This window comes from Anas platyrhynchos, chromosome 5 (assembly GCF_047663525.1).
Source record: "Anas platyrhynchos isolate ZD024472 breed Pekin duck chromosome 5, IASCAAS_PekinDuck_T2T, whole genome shotgun sequence".
Taxonomy (NCBI): domain Eukaryota; kingdom Metazoa; phylum Chordata; class Aves; order Anseriformes; family Anatidae; genus Anas; species Anas platyrhynchos.
Genome location: NC_092591.1, coordinates 43,699,881 through 43,716,871, shown reverse-complemented (window position 1 = coordinate 43,716,871; position 16,991 = coordinate 43,699,881). Strand labels below are relative to the sequence as shown.

General features: G+C 34.6%; 1 protein-coding gene across 2 annotated transcripts in view; it reads left to right on the top strand.

Moving 5' to 3' along the window:
* Positions 1-16,991, top strand: part of PRKD1 (protein kinase D1) — a 127,458-nt gene that overhangs the window by 52,998 nt on the left and 57,469 nt on the right. For both annotated transcript variants that reach the window (XM_027457805.3, XM_027457804.3), the window contains exon 2: positions 13,788-13,926. In XM_027457805.3, the coding sequence (XP_027313606.1) occupies positions 13,788-13,926 (139 nt within the window). The remainder of the gene's footprint in view (positions 1-13,787; positions 13,927-16,991) is intronic.

Below are 16,991 nucleotides of genomic sequence, written 5' to 3'. Positions count from 1 at the left end.
CTCTATATTCAGATTTGTCTCTCTGTGATAATACAGACATTTTTTCAACTTTATTAAGCTTTCTTTTTTTCTACTTTTTGATTTTTCTTCTAATTTTATTGTATTTGGAGCTTATTGGTGACTAATGAAAAAAATTCCTTTCTCCTTTGTGTGTAGGTAACACAGTGGTGGGAATGCTGCTGGTGGTGAATGTTTTGGTCAGGAAAATATGATTGATTGTACAGAACGGAACTATTGCATGCATTATATTAAGAGACAGTTATAGATTTGATCCTTTCTATTTGACTTTTTTTTTTTTTTTAACCTTTCTTATTACATTGTAGGTGTTACAGTGATACAGGTTACAAATTATCAGCACAACAATGAGAAATGAATACGGTCTGAGAAAGTCTAGTTCTTAAAACACAGCTTTAACTTTTGCTTAAGAGCATTTACCAGGTGCTTCTGCAAATCACAGCCTTGGTCATTTAACTCTGTTGAAAATCCACATAAGTCAGACTGGTCTTGCAGTGCTTTATATCCTGTTTCAAGTGCTTCTTTACCTTGCTGAAGTGTAACAATTAATTATCAATGTATCCTTGTAATGGAGCATTGCTTAAAGTGAATAAAGGGTGACAAAACCCATGAAACATTATGTGGTGATTGCTTTAGGCTTCTGAAATGTTGTTAGTTGTTATTGAAGCCATACATGTTGGCAGCTCAAGATAGCATGCTGGATCACCAGCATAGCATGCAGATCAGTGTGTATTTGTTCATAACTTTTTTTCTCACACTCAATGGTTTTAGAGGCAAGAAATAATTGAGATGAAATCACCTGCTGGTAACACATCATTAGTTGAGCAAAAGTATTTGTTGCTGTGAGGAAAAAAGAGAAGCCCTTCAAGAAGCACAAATATATTATCTCTAAAGTACTTCTATAAACACTGCAAGGAGAAAAAGTTTTCTCTTTGCAGTTACACAGGATCTGATAAAGTGAAAGGGCTGTGTCATTATCTTGATAATACATCTATCCATTATTTCAAGGCTTACTATTGTAAGCCATAGTAAGAATGCTGCCACTTGTAGGGAATCAACACAGTTGAACATATCATGAGAAAATATTTATTTTTATGTTTCTAAATGATCAGTAAATGTTTTTATCACCACAGTGACCCCTTCAGTGCTTCATGAGTGGTCCCAGGAGCTGAGAGTAGTGCAGGCTTTTAGGTGGCATGTGCGGAGTGAGTATGCAGCGGCAGATGTTTGTGTGTGGAGCTGCTTGAGTGTTCAACACTGGGCGTGGGAAATGCTAGATATCATGCATAAAAGGTTTAGAGAAGTGCCTGGCTATGGCTAGTTTGGTTTGGACTGAGCTCTGGCATGTTCTCTGCATACTGCACTAGCCCAGGTTCTGCTGCTTGCTCAGGGTGCTGATAGCCTGTGGTCCTCTGCAACACATGAAAAATGAATTTTGCCTGAGCCAAATGATTAACCACTATTTTTGAGCCAAATAAAAAATATGAATTGCACTCTTAGCTGTCATTTTACTTGCCACTTTATTTTGCTGTGTAAGAAAAGATAGGCAAAAATGGCAATATAAAAACTCCAAAACCAAAATATATATTTTTTTGGTCCTGCTAGAGAAGATGACTGTCTAATGTATACACAGAAAATTCAAAGTTTAATTGAATGAGGCTGTCCATGTTGTTCTCTCAATTTTGCTTTCACTGGAAGTTAGTCTCCTAATATTTTTACTCCAGATTGACAGGTTCAAACCACTTATGTAACATGTTTTTCCTGCCCCCTTTGGTTATGAGCCTTGCTGCCTATCTTCTTGCTTCTGATCTGTCACAGAAGACTGAGAAGGAATACGAAAATGTAATTCAAAGTATTCCTCTGTAATATCTTAGATCTTCATTTAGCTGCTGGTAATAAAACCTCATCCTTCCTGCAGACCTCTGGTTGCTAGGAACTTCTTGTATTAAGTGTCTGGCTCCTCACCCCCAGCTGGCTGGGTGCCACCTGGCTGAGACTTCACGTAAATGAGATTATTTTACAATGACTCGTTTGTTACTAGAACCGAAAAGGGTTTCTTTACATTTTAGATGAAGGTCTGAAGAGTTTTCTTAGTTTAACGTGACTGCTGCCTTTCCCCTGGCAGGAGAAGAATTTCAACTTTGCTTGTAATGCTCTTCAAAACATTGCGGTTTGTGCCAAAGTTCTCTAGTAAAGTCATTAAGCCATAATTTCTTTGCTGTAAGCAATATATTTTTAATATGGTATTCTGTAGGAAATTACCCTATGAAACAGTGACTGATTTACTTTTTGTAAAGTAAATAAGTGTTGTTGTTCTTCTTGTCAGTTTTCTTTCTGCAATATTTATATGTTAGGCTCCAACTTTAAGAAAAAAAAATCATAAACTTTTGTCTTCATTTTATGTCATTCTTTAAACTATTGTTAAGAAAATGACCCTAAAACCCCTTGTTTTTAAAAATTCCAGCATCAATTCTGGATTGTGGTTCTGTAGCTGAAGATTATAGCACTGCACAGTGAAAAAAAAATATTTTTTTTCAAATACACTGAGTGATGCTGTTTTTGCAAGAAGCCATTAGCCATCACTTGAAATTAAATATTCAGAGTCATGATTAAATCAAACAGTATTCACAAAAGCAATTTCATATATATATATAGGGAAGGTTTCAATCCCATCAAAAAACAGTGGGAAACTTATTTAAAGTCAGAGGGGCAGAACCCTGAGAAAAGTTTCAGTCATTTACTGACCCCTGAGAGCAATTCTGTCAAGCATCAATCCCATTGTATGAGAAGTGGGATTTAGTGAGTGTGAAATTCTCTAATTGGAAGTATTAAATACTTAAGTATTGGAAGTTGAGAACAACTAGCTATCGGCATAGGTATACCTGTGTAGAATTGAGGGATGATAGCGTGTTGTTCATCTGTTAAATTATTTCTAAGATGCATATCCCAGACATATTAAACCCTTAGGCAACTTTTGTCTTGATGTTTAAAAATATTCTTAAGGGAGATAGGTCTGACTGAAATTAAACTGTCAAATAATCTGTCAGTACTGGTTGGATGGGGGTGGACGTGTATTCACCCACACTGAGATGCAAAAACCTCCCTTGTGAAATGTGGCAACTGTGTAATGTTACAGAGGAGCTGTACACAACAGTTCAGGATAAAAAAAAAAGGGGGGGAGTATTTATCTAGTTGAATTTAGAATGGGAATTTTAAATAATCAGAAAGGAAAGTCCCAGGAAAGTGGAAGGAACATAAAAATTGTAGGAATCTTGGTATTTGGTTTATTTTTCTTACTCTGAACTGAAAGTAATTTTTTTTTTTCTTATGGCTTTCAGAAGAGTTGTAGATACATGAAAGACCCAGAAGACCCAGAAGGCCTTCTGCCTGTCGTGAATGAGGGTCAGCTGTATCTGCACCATTCTTGCTTGCCTAACCTGGTCTGATAACCTGCAATGACAGATTCCAGATTCCACAGCCTCCCTCAAAAGTCATTGCCAGTTTTAAACTATTCTTAATTCTTAATATTTAACTTAAATCCCCTTTGTGAAAACCCCTTACTATCTAACGGAACACATCTTAGTTTTGTAAGCCATTCCTTTTCTGTTACATTTTATAGGAACTGTTTTTGATGCTGTTATCTGTCTCTAGTCATCCAGAAGTAGACAGACATTAGAAGTCTTATCAATGCCAAAATGAGTGGCAGGATTATCTGGTGTATTAGATACCTGCTTGTTTTTTTTTTTTTTTTCATCCTGAGATTAAAAACAAACAAACAAAAACAACAAAAAGAAAAGTGGTTCTGAAAAGAGTCCCAAGAAAAGTGTTAGCTTTCTCCAGCTAGCTTGACTGTGACTGCTGCATAGAAAGTATGACATTATGGTAATCTGGCCCAATGCTTTGGTGTAAGAAAGACCATAGGAGTTGTCTGAATTAATTCCTTTTCAAACAGAGCATCTCTTTTATAAAAAAAGTCCAATAATGTAGAAATAAAGCCACTGTATTTGTTTTCAAGCAAGCACTTGTTTTAACTACTTCGAATAAGAAGCAAAAATAAAGAAAAAAAATGTCACCAGCAAAATAATTGTTGTGTAGTCTAATTCTACATATAATCAGCTGTCAGAAATTGGAACTTGCTGTTTCTTTGCAAGGCAGATGAATCAATAGATAATCAGATTTCACTTTCTCATACTGATGCTTATCAAAAAAGATCAAATCACATTCTAACTTTTCTTTAGAAATTTAACTGTTCAAACTCCCGCTACCACATTCAGGAGAGCATGTCTTTCAATTCCGTAATTATTTTATTGCACTTCCCCACACTCATTCTCAAGTGTCCTAGCTTTTTGAATTTTAAATGCCAGGTATGGATACAGAGTTCAAGTTGCAATCGTATCAGTGCCAAAAGCAGAGGTAATAAATCTGCATGCTTCTTTTGATATTCCCCAGTTCATGGCATAACCAATTCACTGAGAGTTCATGTTCATTTGGTTACCCAATCCATTAGCTAAATTTCATCATTACTTTTCAGAATAGAGCCCATATTAGAACAGTTTGCATCCAATGTTTTCAGAGGCCTGACATAATATTTTGAAAAGTCTGACTTTGTATTGCTGTTAATGGACTGCTTATGCAGCCTTCTCATTAAATTATGAAGTTATCTGTTTTTTCCATAAGCCAAGGTGGTACTCTAATTATAGTATTTTCCTTTATGTTTTTATTTGTTGAACTATTTATCTTTTCTTCCATTACTTTGAGAAGTCTACAATTCTGCAGGTTGTTTTGTTTCCCTTTTTAATAACCCACACAACATTAGTTTTCCACCTCAGTTGTTCCAAAAGACAATCTTTGCCATTACAGCTGTTTAAATTTTTCTTTGATTTTTTTTTCTGGATTTGCCTATTGCCTATTGGGTGTGAAACTTCAGGGAGTCCTCTTCAGCATCCATATCAACAGATGTTAAAATAGGAAGTGTTTCATCATTCTAAGATATTAATGCATAATACTACATTTTCCCAAAATGTTGAATTAAAAAAGGGAAGTGATGGATATTTAGGGATGGTAGAATTAGTGTGATTCTTTTTGTTCCAAAACTGCTAGCAAAACTTCTAATGTGCCTTAAGTAAGCTGACAGTGCTATTTCTGTACATCTTCTTCCCGTAGTGGTTTTGTACAACTTTTAAGTTTCTATTTATATCTATTGCTATCAACTTTCTGTTTTGAACATTATATGTCTGTATATGTAAGATAGCTCCTTTTGCAGCCTGCCAATGTCTGTGTTGTTTAGTGCAAACCATGAAAAATTAAACTTAAGGGCTTCTGTTTGAATGATTTTCCTTGTTTGCTCTCTGTTTTCAGTCCTGTGAAAGTGTCCCTAATGACAGAAGACTTAAACGTCTTAAACATATCTTAAGACTTAAAGACATTAAGACTTAAATATCTTAAGACTTAAAAACGACAGAAGACTTAAAGATTTAATCTCTGTGCCTGAGTGTCCTGAGAGATTTTCCTTGCTGTCTATACTTGTTATAAAAAGGTGCGTGCAAATTGGAACACAGCAGCCACAAGCATTTTTATTAAGAAACAGTATTCCTGGTAAGATCTTTGGAGAGCGCAATCTTAGTTTAGGTCTTTGCTTTCAGGACAATTTAAGAATAAAATAAAGTTTCTTAACTGTCCAGTTTCTATTGAGTGCCCAGCACCAAGACAAACTTTGTTGTGATCTGTTTGTGATCCCATTCATCTTTCAGTAGTTTTGGTTTCCTTAGTGATCTTGTCCCTTGAGTAAGATGCTCTTCTAAAGCTATACAATCTGACTTTGAAACTCTCAGGTAAGAAGTCCTACAAACCTAACATGCCCCTTCTTGAGTGACTCATCTAGAAGTGTATATATGTATAGTGTATATATATATATGTGTGTGTGTGTGTGTGTGTGTGCATGTATGGTATCTATACATAAAAGGTGTAATTTTTTTTTCTTTTTAAAATATAAGACCATGCAGTTACCGATGCGGTTAAAAGGTGAGGTTTGGCAATGAAAATCCTTTTGGCTGTTGTGGACAATGAATCCCAAATGTCACATAGCATGTTGTAGTCAGATCTTCAAAGAAATGCTAAATTTGCATAAAGCAATATTTTAGAGACATTTCTGTCCTAGTTGTGTTTATTATTTGTTCTGGACAATTTCCTCTTTTTTTTTTTTTTTAAAGCTAGGAGGTTGTCTTTTGACTCCCCTCATGGCCCTGGTTCTAGGTATGTGTGCACATGCTGAACTTATTTATGTCCACCCTCAGCCTTCTTTCCCATTTAATAGAGATTATATTCATTATAGGGTTAATGAACCCAGTAAACCTGTTTCTTGATTTTGTGTCTTCATCTTTTATTAATAAGGATCCTAGTTATTAATAAATGGAAGCAAAATAGACAACTGACCAAGGAACAAGCTAGTAATTAGTATTAAAAGTGACACCAACACAATTCTATCAAATTCAGTTCAAATGCTCTTACTGGAATATAGAATTAATATTATTAGTGATGAAAGATCTTGCACTTCCCAGATGCAGTTCAGGAGCAAAGGGAGAAAACTTTTCCTTCAGATTTTTTAAAATCACTAAAGCAACAATGCCAAGCATCAGGATCTACACAGTCATTGTGATTTTACTGAAGTTTTCAACTGCAATCACACAAGTAAAATTTTATGACCTTTCTGAGACATGTTTCTGATATGTCCACATAGCTTTCTGTTTGTTGTCAAGTAAAAGAGTCTAGATCTGACAAAAAATGCCCTGTTAAGAAGGCCTTATTTTGTTTATCTTCTTGCCATTGGGAAAAGTGGGAGTTTTTAAAGTCTGCATACTAGTAGCTTGAGTAATGCGGTGTGTACTCTGTATTTTTGGCAGTGAACAATTTGAGTGGCGGAAGGCAAGCAGCCGTACAGCAGCAGGAGGCATAGGTAGCATTAGAGTGTGTTTGTTTGGAAATATCATGCAAAGGAAGCAACTCCTTCCCTGGATGACCGCAGGGAACAACCTGTTCTGGAAGAGGCTGACCAAAAGGTCCCTCAGAGGTCAGGTTCTTTGCAAAACAGCCGTCTTTCTATGTTTCTCCAGAGCCATGTTTCATCTGTTTCACAGATATTTCCGTGAGGGAGCTCAGCTGTGTTTTTCCTCTGTGGTCATTGCTGCTGGCAATTCCACAGATGGCAGCGGGGAAAAAAGTTGGAAGTTTGGGGCCAAATCCAGTCAGTACATGTGGGCTAAGGACTCTGGTTTTGTTCTGTGATATATGAATAAGTCTGATTCCTGCAGCAAATCACTGCAGCAAACAGAATTAGAGAAGTATTTGTATGTGTGTGGTATTTAAAATATTGTTTGTGTCAGGTAATGATACAAAGTTTGCTCCTTCCTGATAGTCTACTTGGAAAAGGCTTAACTTCTCTGCTGCATGTGTCTCTTTACACTTTATAGAACATGTAATTAACCTAGTTTGTAGTAAAAAAAATAATAAAAAAGAAGAATAAAACTATACTGCAAATAGGGAGTGATGCTGTCCACATTAAAACATTTGGTAAAGCAGCTTAACTGATGTTAGGAAAAGTCCAAATGGCAATGGCTCTCTGAAGTTTTACTGGTACTTCTAAATAAACCAAAATGAGAACACTGGCATTGCTCCAAAATTATGTAAGCTGTTCAGTTGTTTAATTGCACGCATCCTGATATAGTTTGAACCGTGTCGAATCACCCTCTTTCAGATGATGCCCAGACAAGGTTTGCGTCCAGGCATGGCCCAGGATCTGTTTCAAGTAGGCAGTGGGTATGCAGCCTCCCTGCTTCTGGGGAAGAGAGTTCAGCTTCATGGCAGCGAGCCATGTGCCACTCAGCCTCATCACTAGAGAATGGTTCCTGCCTGGTTTAGTGGATGTAATCTTAGAAACTTATGATTCACTGGGTGATTAAATCAGAAGCAAACCTTTTTAGGGATCACAGAGGCAAAAAGGAAGCAAGGACTTATGGTGCTGTTCCCATTCACCACTTGAACCCTTGTAAAACTGTCTCCTTGCTAATGTCCTCAAGGCTCTCGTAATTCTTTGTGTCATCTTTCTATATTTCCTTTATTCAAATCTTTTCTGCCTCTGGCCTAAGTGTATTTTCCTTACTCAGGGCCTCTCCCTTCTAATACTTCCTAAACCTTCCAAGGTTTCATGGTTTTGAGTAGGAAAAATAGAGCCTTTAAAAAATCTCTTGAATTTCTCAAGGAAGTTAACAGTGACTGCCACAATTAGGCAACATTTTAGGCAAATCTCTTGGCCAAAAGTTTTCTACTTTTTAGTGTCATGTATTTACAGTGCTGTAACCTCTGTAAAGAAAGGAAATCCTGAATTCTAAAAATACAATGCATTGTTATTTTAAGAATGCCAAAGATGAATGTTTCAGTTTAGTTAATATGATTATTTTAAAAATTCTATCATTAATATATTTATTTAAAAAAATGAGTCAAGGTAAGACTTTTTGTTATTATTATTTTCAACATTAAGGTTAGGTCCACAAACTTGTTTTTTGTTGGGTTTACCTAACTATTTTATTTCTGTTTTAGCAAGTTAGGTTAGGTCAACAAACATTCAGCATGACTCAACTTCTCCATATGCAGTGAAGACATTGTTTAGTGCACAGTCCTTGTGCATTCTGGACCATTATCTTTGTGCTGTGCGAGACTTCCAGGTTTTATCAAAGTTCTTGTTGGTTTTACAGTATTCACTAAGTACTTACATAAGAGGAAGATTTGTGAAAATCTGACCAATTTGAGAGGAAAAAAATAGCTATAGCTAAAAAAAAAAAAACAAAAAAAAGTTTAAAAAAGAAGGTCAATGTAGACTAAAAAAAAATAAAAAGACTTAGTAATTCCTGGAATAAAACAACAGACACTATACCTTATGTGTCAATGTGCAAAACTGTAGTAAAATGATCACAGTGACCTATTTTTTCAACTATTGGATTCCATTAGTAGTTACACTGGAAACAGCATCGATATTTAGAGTACATTGTTTCCAGATTTTCAGATACATTTCTTCCACCAAAAGAACTTTATTTCTCATCAGTTTTTCATTTGGGGTTTCTTTTGAGCTAGTGTGCAAACCTTCAACATCTGTAATTATTAAACGTAACTGATGAGAGAGCTCTGCTTCCATTAGACAGTTTCACCTTTCCTTTTAATTAATTTCTATTAAAAATGTCCTTTACTACAGCAAAAAGGAAGGCTGAATACATTCTCTATTCAAATAACCATGTAGATGTTTAATTGTAAGTATTGAAAGTTTCCTAATACATGTTGGAAATACGTTAATGTTTAGGTATATTAGGTCTTCCAAAGTTCTGTCTTCAACAGTAAAACAATTTGATTGTCACAGTAGTTGGACAGAGTTTTAAGTCATGTATTTTTTTCATGAGTTTGTTTTTGATCTTTGTGTTGAGAACAGTCATTGATAAGACAGCATATTCATGGAAGTGCATAGTTCAACCTGTGTTGGCATGTGTATGGATGTATGACTTTGAAATTATTGACTGATGAAATATGTAATGGATTATGTGAATTACCAAATACTTACAATGTGAGGCCTTAGTTATTGAAATTTAACGTCTGCAATTTTTTGTAGTATTACTTGAAGTCTTTTTAAATTAAAAGCTGGAATTTGGATAATCATTTGACTTCCTATTGGTAAAGTCTTTTGGTGGATTTTCTGTAGATGTTTACTGTTGCTAAGGGTAAAAACACTTCAATGATTGCTTCCACTTTGGTATGTGCTGAGGAAAGGTTGGTGTTAAGCTTCTTCTTGCACTGTTTTATGGATAATCTGCTGCCATAGTACACATAATCTGTGCAACATCAAATTATTACTTAAAATGCTAACCAGAAGGGTTTTTCTTCCATCTGAAAAATATATTTGCTTTTTTTTTTTGAAGTCCCACAGTCAGAGAAAAGTTAAATGATACTATCAGGAAATGAAAGAAGCACACGACTTCAGGCTGCTTATGGGTGATTTCAGATGCAAGTGTTGTTTCCTGTTTTTTACCTTAAGAGCTACTACCATATGATATAAAATAAGTTTTATGTAACTTTTTAGACAAGAGTTTTTAAGGCTACAAGTAAAAACAAAAACCAAACAACAACAACAAACTATTATGCTTTTCCCAAATAATACACTTCTATTGTGGTAACATTGCAGTACTTGTAAGGAGAAATTATTGGCATAATATGAGAAAAGCATCGCTGAAAAGTCAAGAATGGGAATTCTGAAAAATGACATTTAAGTCTTTGTTGAAAATTTTTATAAGTAATTTTTTTTTAGGCTATTTGTAGCTCATGAGGTACTATACAATACTTACATGTGCATTTTATTTCTTGAGGGGATGTAATTAAAGTATTACTAAAGTAGCATTCACAGTCAGTGAATGATCACTGCTTCTGCATTCAGTAGGTATTAATAATTCAAAATCTATTAAACAGAATTTAAATCCCCATTATTCAATACTAAATGCTTTGTATTCAGAATTGTAATATGTTTGTGATCACTACAAGCAACAATAATGAAAAGCAACTTGTTAATATTTCATTTTCCATTTTGAAGTGGACATGTAGGAAATAATTTGCAGCTTAATCCAGGGACATTGTGTTCTCAGGATAGCTTAAATTTCAGTCACCCTCTGCCATCCATGGAAGCTGATTTTTAAATGCAGATCATCTCTAAATTACAATTTCTCCTTCTCAAGCTGTCTGAAATCAGTTTGACTCTACTGTGACATAATTATTTATCTCTATGAATGCTATTTTGGACTAATGGCTGAAAACATCTCTCCTGCAAACTTTTATGTGTGTTTTACAAATAGTTACACTGACCAGTAGTAGTCATATTAAGTCAGTTCAGTGCAGCTTTAGGTCTTCCTTGAAGTCTCTTAAGCCCATTAAACACCTTATTTTCTATTTCTTCTTGACAGCAATTCATTTTTGACATGTCATTGGCAGGATTATGGAAACTAGTATTTTTATTTATTTATTTATTTATTTTTACAGAGGAGCATATTAACAGATTATAATCTGCTCTGAGAAGAGTAGCTGTGTATATGCAATATTACCTTTACAACAGTTTTCCCATAGTACACATTGAACTGCTTACCAGTGATATAGAATGAGGCAACGCATACAGTGCTTCCCCTGTAAGTCTACTGAACCGACATAAATATATTTTTAGCAATAATGAATGACATCTGCATAGCAAGGTTGGGCAAAATTAAAAGCTCTTATAGCAAAGTGTAAATCTGGTGCATTTTCTGAGGATAGCTTATATTTTAATTTTTCAGAATTTCTTCTTGTATCAGTTATCTTTGATTTAGTACACTAATGAACAAAGCCTGTGGATATGTAACACAGTTTCTTTTGTTAAATTCTGTTTTTGATTCTTAAGGAAATATTCCATTTCCACATTATAGCGTTTTCTGCGACTATTTTATTCCTGGTATTAGCCACTTACAGCAGCTAATAAAATGAAAAGGCTTTTTATTAGTGTTGGGAATTCAGGTCTAATACCATCATTTGTAGTTAGTTTTCAGTTAGCTTAGCTCTAGTTAGCTTTTAGGTAGTTTGACATGTATGCATTTCCTATTTTGCTCTGTATTTGGCAAAAATAAATGCTATTTATAGTGTTGTAGTACCAAGCAATGTGTCGGCTTTTTGTTTACTTTTGTTTGTGCATATCAACATTATTGTTGGCAGGAATAAGCTTAGCTGAGGGAATATTTTTGTCACTGTTGCAACAGTTGGTCCTTACACAATGTTTTATTTGGAGAATCACACCATCAAAATGGCTTTCTTGGCGTGAGAGTAGCTCATGTGGGGAAAACTCACTTGAACCCAGCAGATAATTCTTGTATAGGATTGAACAACAAATCGTGATTGAATTTTTTATCTCTTCAGAATGTAGTGATACCTCAAAATGTTTATACACACATAGATAATACATGTAATATAACAAATACTTTTTATATGTAGAACAAATTAAAATAACATAAAAAGAGCAAATAGAGCGAGAAAATAAAGCGACAACAAGCAATTTAAGTCATAATGAATTTAGAGGGAAATGCCTGTTTTATCTCTGCAATCCAGTGAAATGAGAAGATTCTGTCAGTGTTTTAAGGGGACAGCAGTGTCCATTTTGAGAGGTATTTTTAATTTTACACTGCATCCAAATAATAAAAAAATCCCTCAATACAATCCATCAGGCTTGTATAGTGTAGCAATGTAGGTATAACTAAATTTCCTTGTGATTACTTTCTTATGCTATGAGGATCATGAGTCTGCCTGCTGCCAGCTCCCATGCTGGGGTGTGCAAAGCAGAGCTGCTCCATCCACTGAGCACCATGGCACAAGGCCTGGGCAGCTCCATCAGGCTTTTAGTTTCAGCTCAGTGCTGCTGGGTCAGGTGATGAACAGCTTTGTAAGATGCTTGGGTGTCTCCTAGCACCCGTATCATCTTTTTTTTATTATCTAAGCTTACCTTAACCTAGATAATAGAGTATATTGACAAAGAGAGTAATTGCAGTTCAGATTACGTCTGCCCCTGGAAAGTTTTGTAAAGCAAATTTCTGTAAAAACAAGAGTAACTATTTCACATTTAAGCCATGAATTTGGCATATTATTGAACTAGTTTTGGCACATTAATGAGATTTTGAAACAATCATGCCTTAAGAATTAATCTGGAATAGGACTGACCTGACTTCAGAGACTTTGATGCATTTCATTTGAAGCAGGGATATGACTATTTTGTCTCTATTTTAGAGTGTATGCTTTAAAGCTATGAAGCATAACTTTCTTGGAGTGCTTTGATTGATTCTGAAGCTGCTAGTAATCAGTAATGAATGTATTGTTTTATTCTTTATTTTTTATAAACTAATTTGTCCTTCAAAGCCTGTCACTTTTTCTCTCTGTGCTTATCATTGGGTTTCTTTCACTGCATGTTGGTAAAGCTCCCAGATAATACATGGAGTAGTTCAACAGTGGAAAATTGGATTGAATTTTATGTCTCATAAAAAGGGTTTCTTGGCTATGTTTTCAAAGCAAAAGTTTGGTTCTTTTAAGCTAGGAACATGAAAAAACTCACATTTTTGTGCTGCAGCAAAAAGGAGTGAAAAAGTTTTGCTTATATAATAATCTCATGTTCAATGTACAGCTGCAGAGTTTTTTGAAATGCTTTCTACTTTGTCCATGTAAGTAAGACTTAGTCCATGTAAGTCCATTAGCTAATAAGTATTAGCTAATGACCTATCACTTAAGAGTTGTATCTTAGGCAGAGCTGAAAAATATTTCTGCTGGCCTCCAGGCATCATTTTGCCATGAGTACCGTAATCATAGAATAATGTAGGTTGGCTGGGACTTCCAGAGGTCCTCTAGGCCAACCACTTTCTCCAGAAGGATCTAATCAAGTTGCTTGGGAACTTGTCTTTGAAAAGACATCAGCACTGAGTAAGGGATGTACTTATTTCTCTCTCATTTACTATTGGACACCGCATTACTTGCAAACAAAATAAAAGCAAATGAGTTTACTTGAGTTGCGGAAAAGCTATGTTTAGAATACCATGATAAATATTGCCGTGTATGGAAAAATATTTAGTTTGGTACTAATCTGAGCAAGCATCTACTCTGCCCTCAAAGTTAATTATATTAATTGTATTTTACAGTTATGTATTTTTACAATGTAGTAATTTCTTATGGGTTTGTATTTACAGTTTCCTGAATGTGGTTTCTATGGAATGTATGACAAAATTCTGCTCTTCCGCCATGACCATACCTCTGAAAACATTCTCCAGTTGGTGAAATCAGCTGCAGATATCCAAGAAGGAGACCTAGTTGAAGTTGTCTTGTCAGGTAACTAAAAGAAAAAAAAAATAAAAAGGAACTAACAGCATGACAACTGTCCTACTTTTGCATGTGAAGACATCCACAGTTTTGTCCCAGGAAAATGAAATTTTGTATGTATGGACTTTCTGGATCAAAATCTTCTCGGGTGCATATGTGCCATACATTAATTTTTGATTTTTTTTTTTTTCCTGTTGTACAGCTTACTTTTTGACAGCTTATGTTCATGTTGCTAGTTAAGCAATGGGTTAATTTTAATGAACAATTTGAAAAATGTGTATTCTGCATTTTTAGAGGTAAATCAGTGGGCAGTACAACCCTTTTCAAAGAAGCACAGTGGAAACAAAATGTAACAAGTAACAACAAAATGCAATATCTGTATTAACATTTTAGCATTTACTTCATTAATAGAGTAGCTTAAAAATTAGAATTGGTTTTAACATATTTTACATGATGTATCAATAGTTTAATATTTAAATTAATAGACTATAAATTTTTCTGCTAGCCTATTAAGCAGCGTTGTTTGCTCATAATTATCTGAGGAGGAATTATCAAAGCCATTCTTGCTAGTAGTGACCTGTTTCCTTTTTTAAAAAAGGATTTTTTTGGCACTTAAGCTAAAAGCTAAAATGTCCACTGGAAATAGAGTATTTTTTTTCACAGCCTTTCATAACAATGCCTGTTCAGGCTGCTTTGATTCCTTATGTGTTTAAAAACAAACAAACAAACACGTATTTAGAAAAGTAAGAGAAAAATTTTAATTTTAGTTGGGATAGTAAATATATATTATTTATGGCTGGCAGTCCAAGAGGAGTGCTGGATACTTCTTGTAAAGGACTATATATAAATGATTGCATGGAAAAAAGCAGAACAAAAGATAAATATTTAGAGCCTAGGAAATACAAGGAGACAGTAAGACGGTGAAAAGCCAGGGAACAGAAGCTATAGTCTGATGGTGTTTAGCAGGTGAACGGTTGTAAGAAGAGATGTAGGATGAGTGAAAGGCCACATTTTGGAGACAACAAAATGACAAATGGATTTAAGGATTTGGCCAGCAAAGTAACCATAAAGTAACCATATTACTCTAACTGAAATAATTCAGCAATTATGTGACTGGGAAGTAAAGGAAGTCTGGGGGTGCTGTTAGGTGTTAACAGGACTTGTCAAAAGCCTATGTATAGGAAAAGATGAAGTATGTAAACATTTCTTACATCTAGAGGTACTTCTGGAAAATACAAAGATGCAAGTAATCGTTTGAGTGTAACCATTTCTTTGACCAATCACCCATCCAGAGATTTGTTAAAAGCTAATAAAATAAAGTGGCTTTTTTTTTTTTTTTACTTGTAAGTCAGGGTTGAGGAATCTTAGGACTCATTGTCAAGATATACTCATTTCTTAATTCTGTATTGCCCAAAGACTATGATTTTGTTTCTATATTTTTATTGAGCAATTGAACTAGTCATTTTTCTTCTGTCCACTGTAAGATTTAAAACTCTTCTTTGAACCTTACAAAGAAAAATTACTCTCTAGTTCTTAAGAAAATAAACACATGCATTTATAGTATTTCATATTGTCAAAGCTGATAAATTATTCTTTTTTAAAAGAACTTATTTTTAAAATAACGTCAGAGCTGGACCAGTACAGAGTACATTAAAAAGTGATGCCATTAGTAATGATATTCCTATAAAGCTCTCACAATGTTTATCCAATACATTTGATGGTCCATATTAGGAATGTGCTCAGACCCCATGGAAAAGATGTCAAATTACATCTTTTTATGATTATGACTTATTTAGATTATTATTTACTTCATACTATTATAGATTTGTAAATTGTCATTTGTCTTAGTCATTTATTGCAATATTTACTTAGAACAGATAGATTGCAAGTAAATTTAAAAGATATATTTAGATGTAAGTATTTGCAAGTTGTATTTAAATATAAACTACATTTTTTTTCAGATATTTAAACTTTTTTTTTTCAAATTGGGATTTAATATATTCTGCACAGCTTTTACAATTGCAACCTAAATTAGGATGTGGCTTGGAAATTAAGTTAAACAAACAAACAAAAGAGCCAAAACCAACACAGAACAATCAAAAAAGCACTGATTCCTTTCCCTTCCCCTCCATTTAATATATTCCCCCAAAAAAACCTGAGAGCAATAACTCTTTTTGCAGAATGGAAGTGAGAAGCAGTCTTAGGCAGTATATTTTCAGTGCAAGAAAGGAAACCTGTTTTGAAAGGTCTTCTGTAATTGTTTGTTTTGGAGAAATTGGTAAAAATTTTCAATAGGGAATTATTTGTCATGGCATTCTCAAAATCCTGGATGACTTTCATATTCTGTTTTTCATTATTCTTCCTATTATGGATGTAGGAACAAAATGGTGAGATTCTACTGATAAAAAGAGAAACGATCTTTTCATTCACAGTTTCAGTGCTTTTATTTTTCAGTCTGAAAATATTTGATCTTCATTTATTTTTAAAAAAATTGTTATTGGTGCACAGGTATGTTAAATGGATATTTCAATACCAGTACATTCTGTGTTGCATGAACTTAAATTGAGTTTTATAAGATAGGGTGACAATTACTGTAGTAAAAGTTAATCAGAGAACTAGGGGAAAGAAAGCACCTCAGAGAGGCCCTGGAAGGTGTTACCAAGCACAGATGTTCACTTTAGCATGTGACTGTCACCAGTTGAAAATATTTATAGTCTGGGATGTCCAAGGACTACAATGAATTTGTCTATCTCTTGAGTGTTGCTGTTACTCACTTTGGGGCACATAGTGTGTCCCGGTGAACAAACAAAAAGAGAGCATTTTCTGCCTCTGGGAAGTCATAACCTGAATTTCAGCAGCAGAGAGAGCATGGAGCATTGTGTTCAAAGCTTTCTGAATAGGAAGCTTGATCCTATTTGACATACAGTGGATGAAATCCATGTAAATGTATTTTAAGTTTACATTTGATGAACTAGAGCAGATCGCTGAAAGGGCTTGTCTCATTGGGTTTTCAATGTCTCCAAACACAAAGAGTACACAACCTCTCTGGCTACCTCTTCCTATGTTTGATCGTC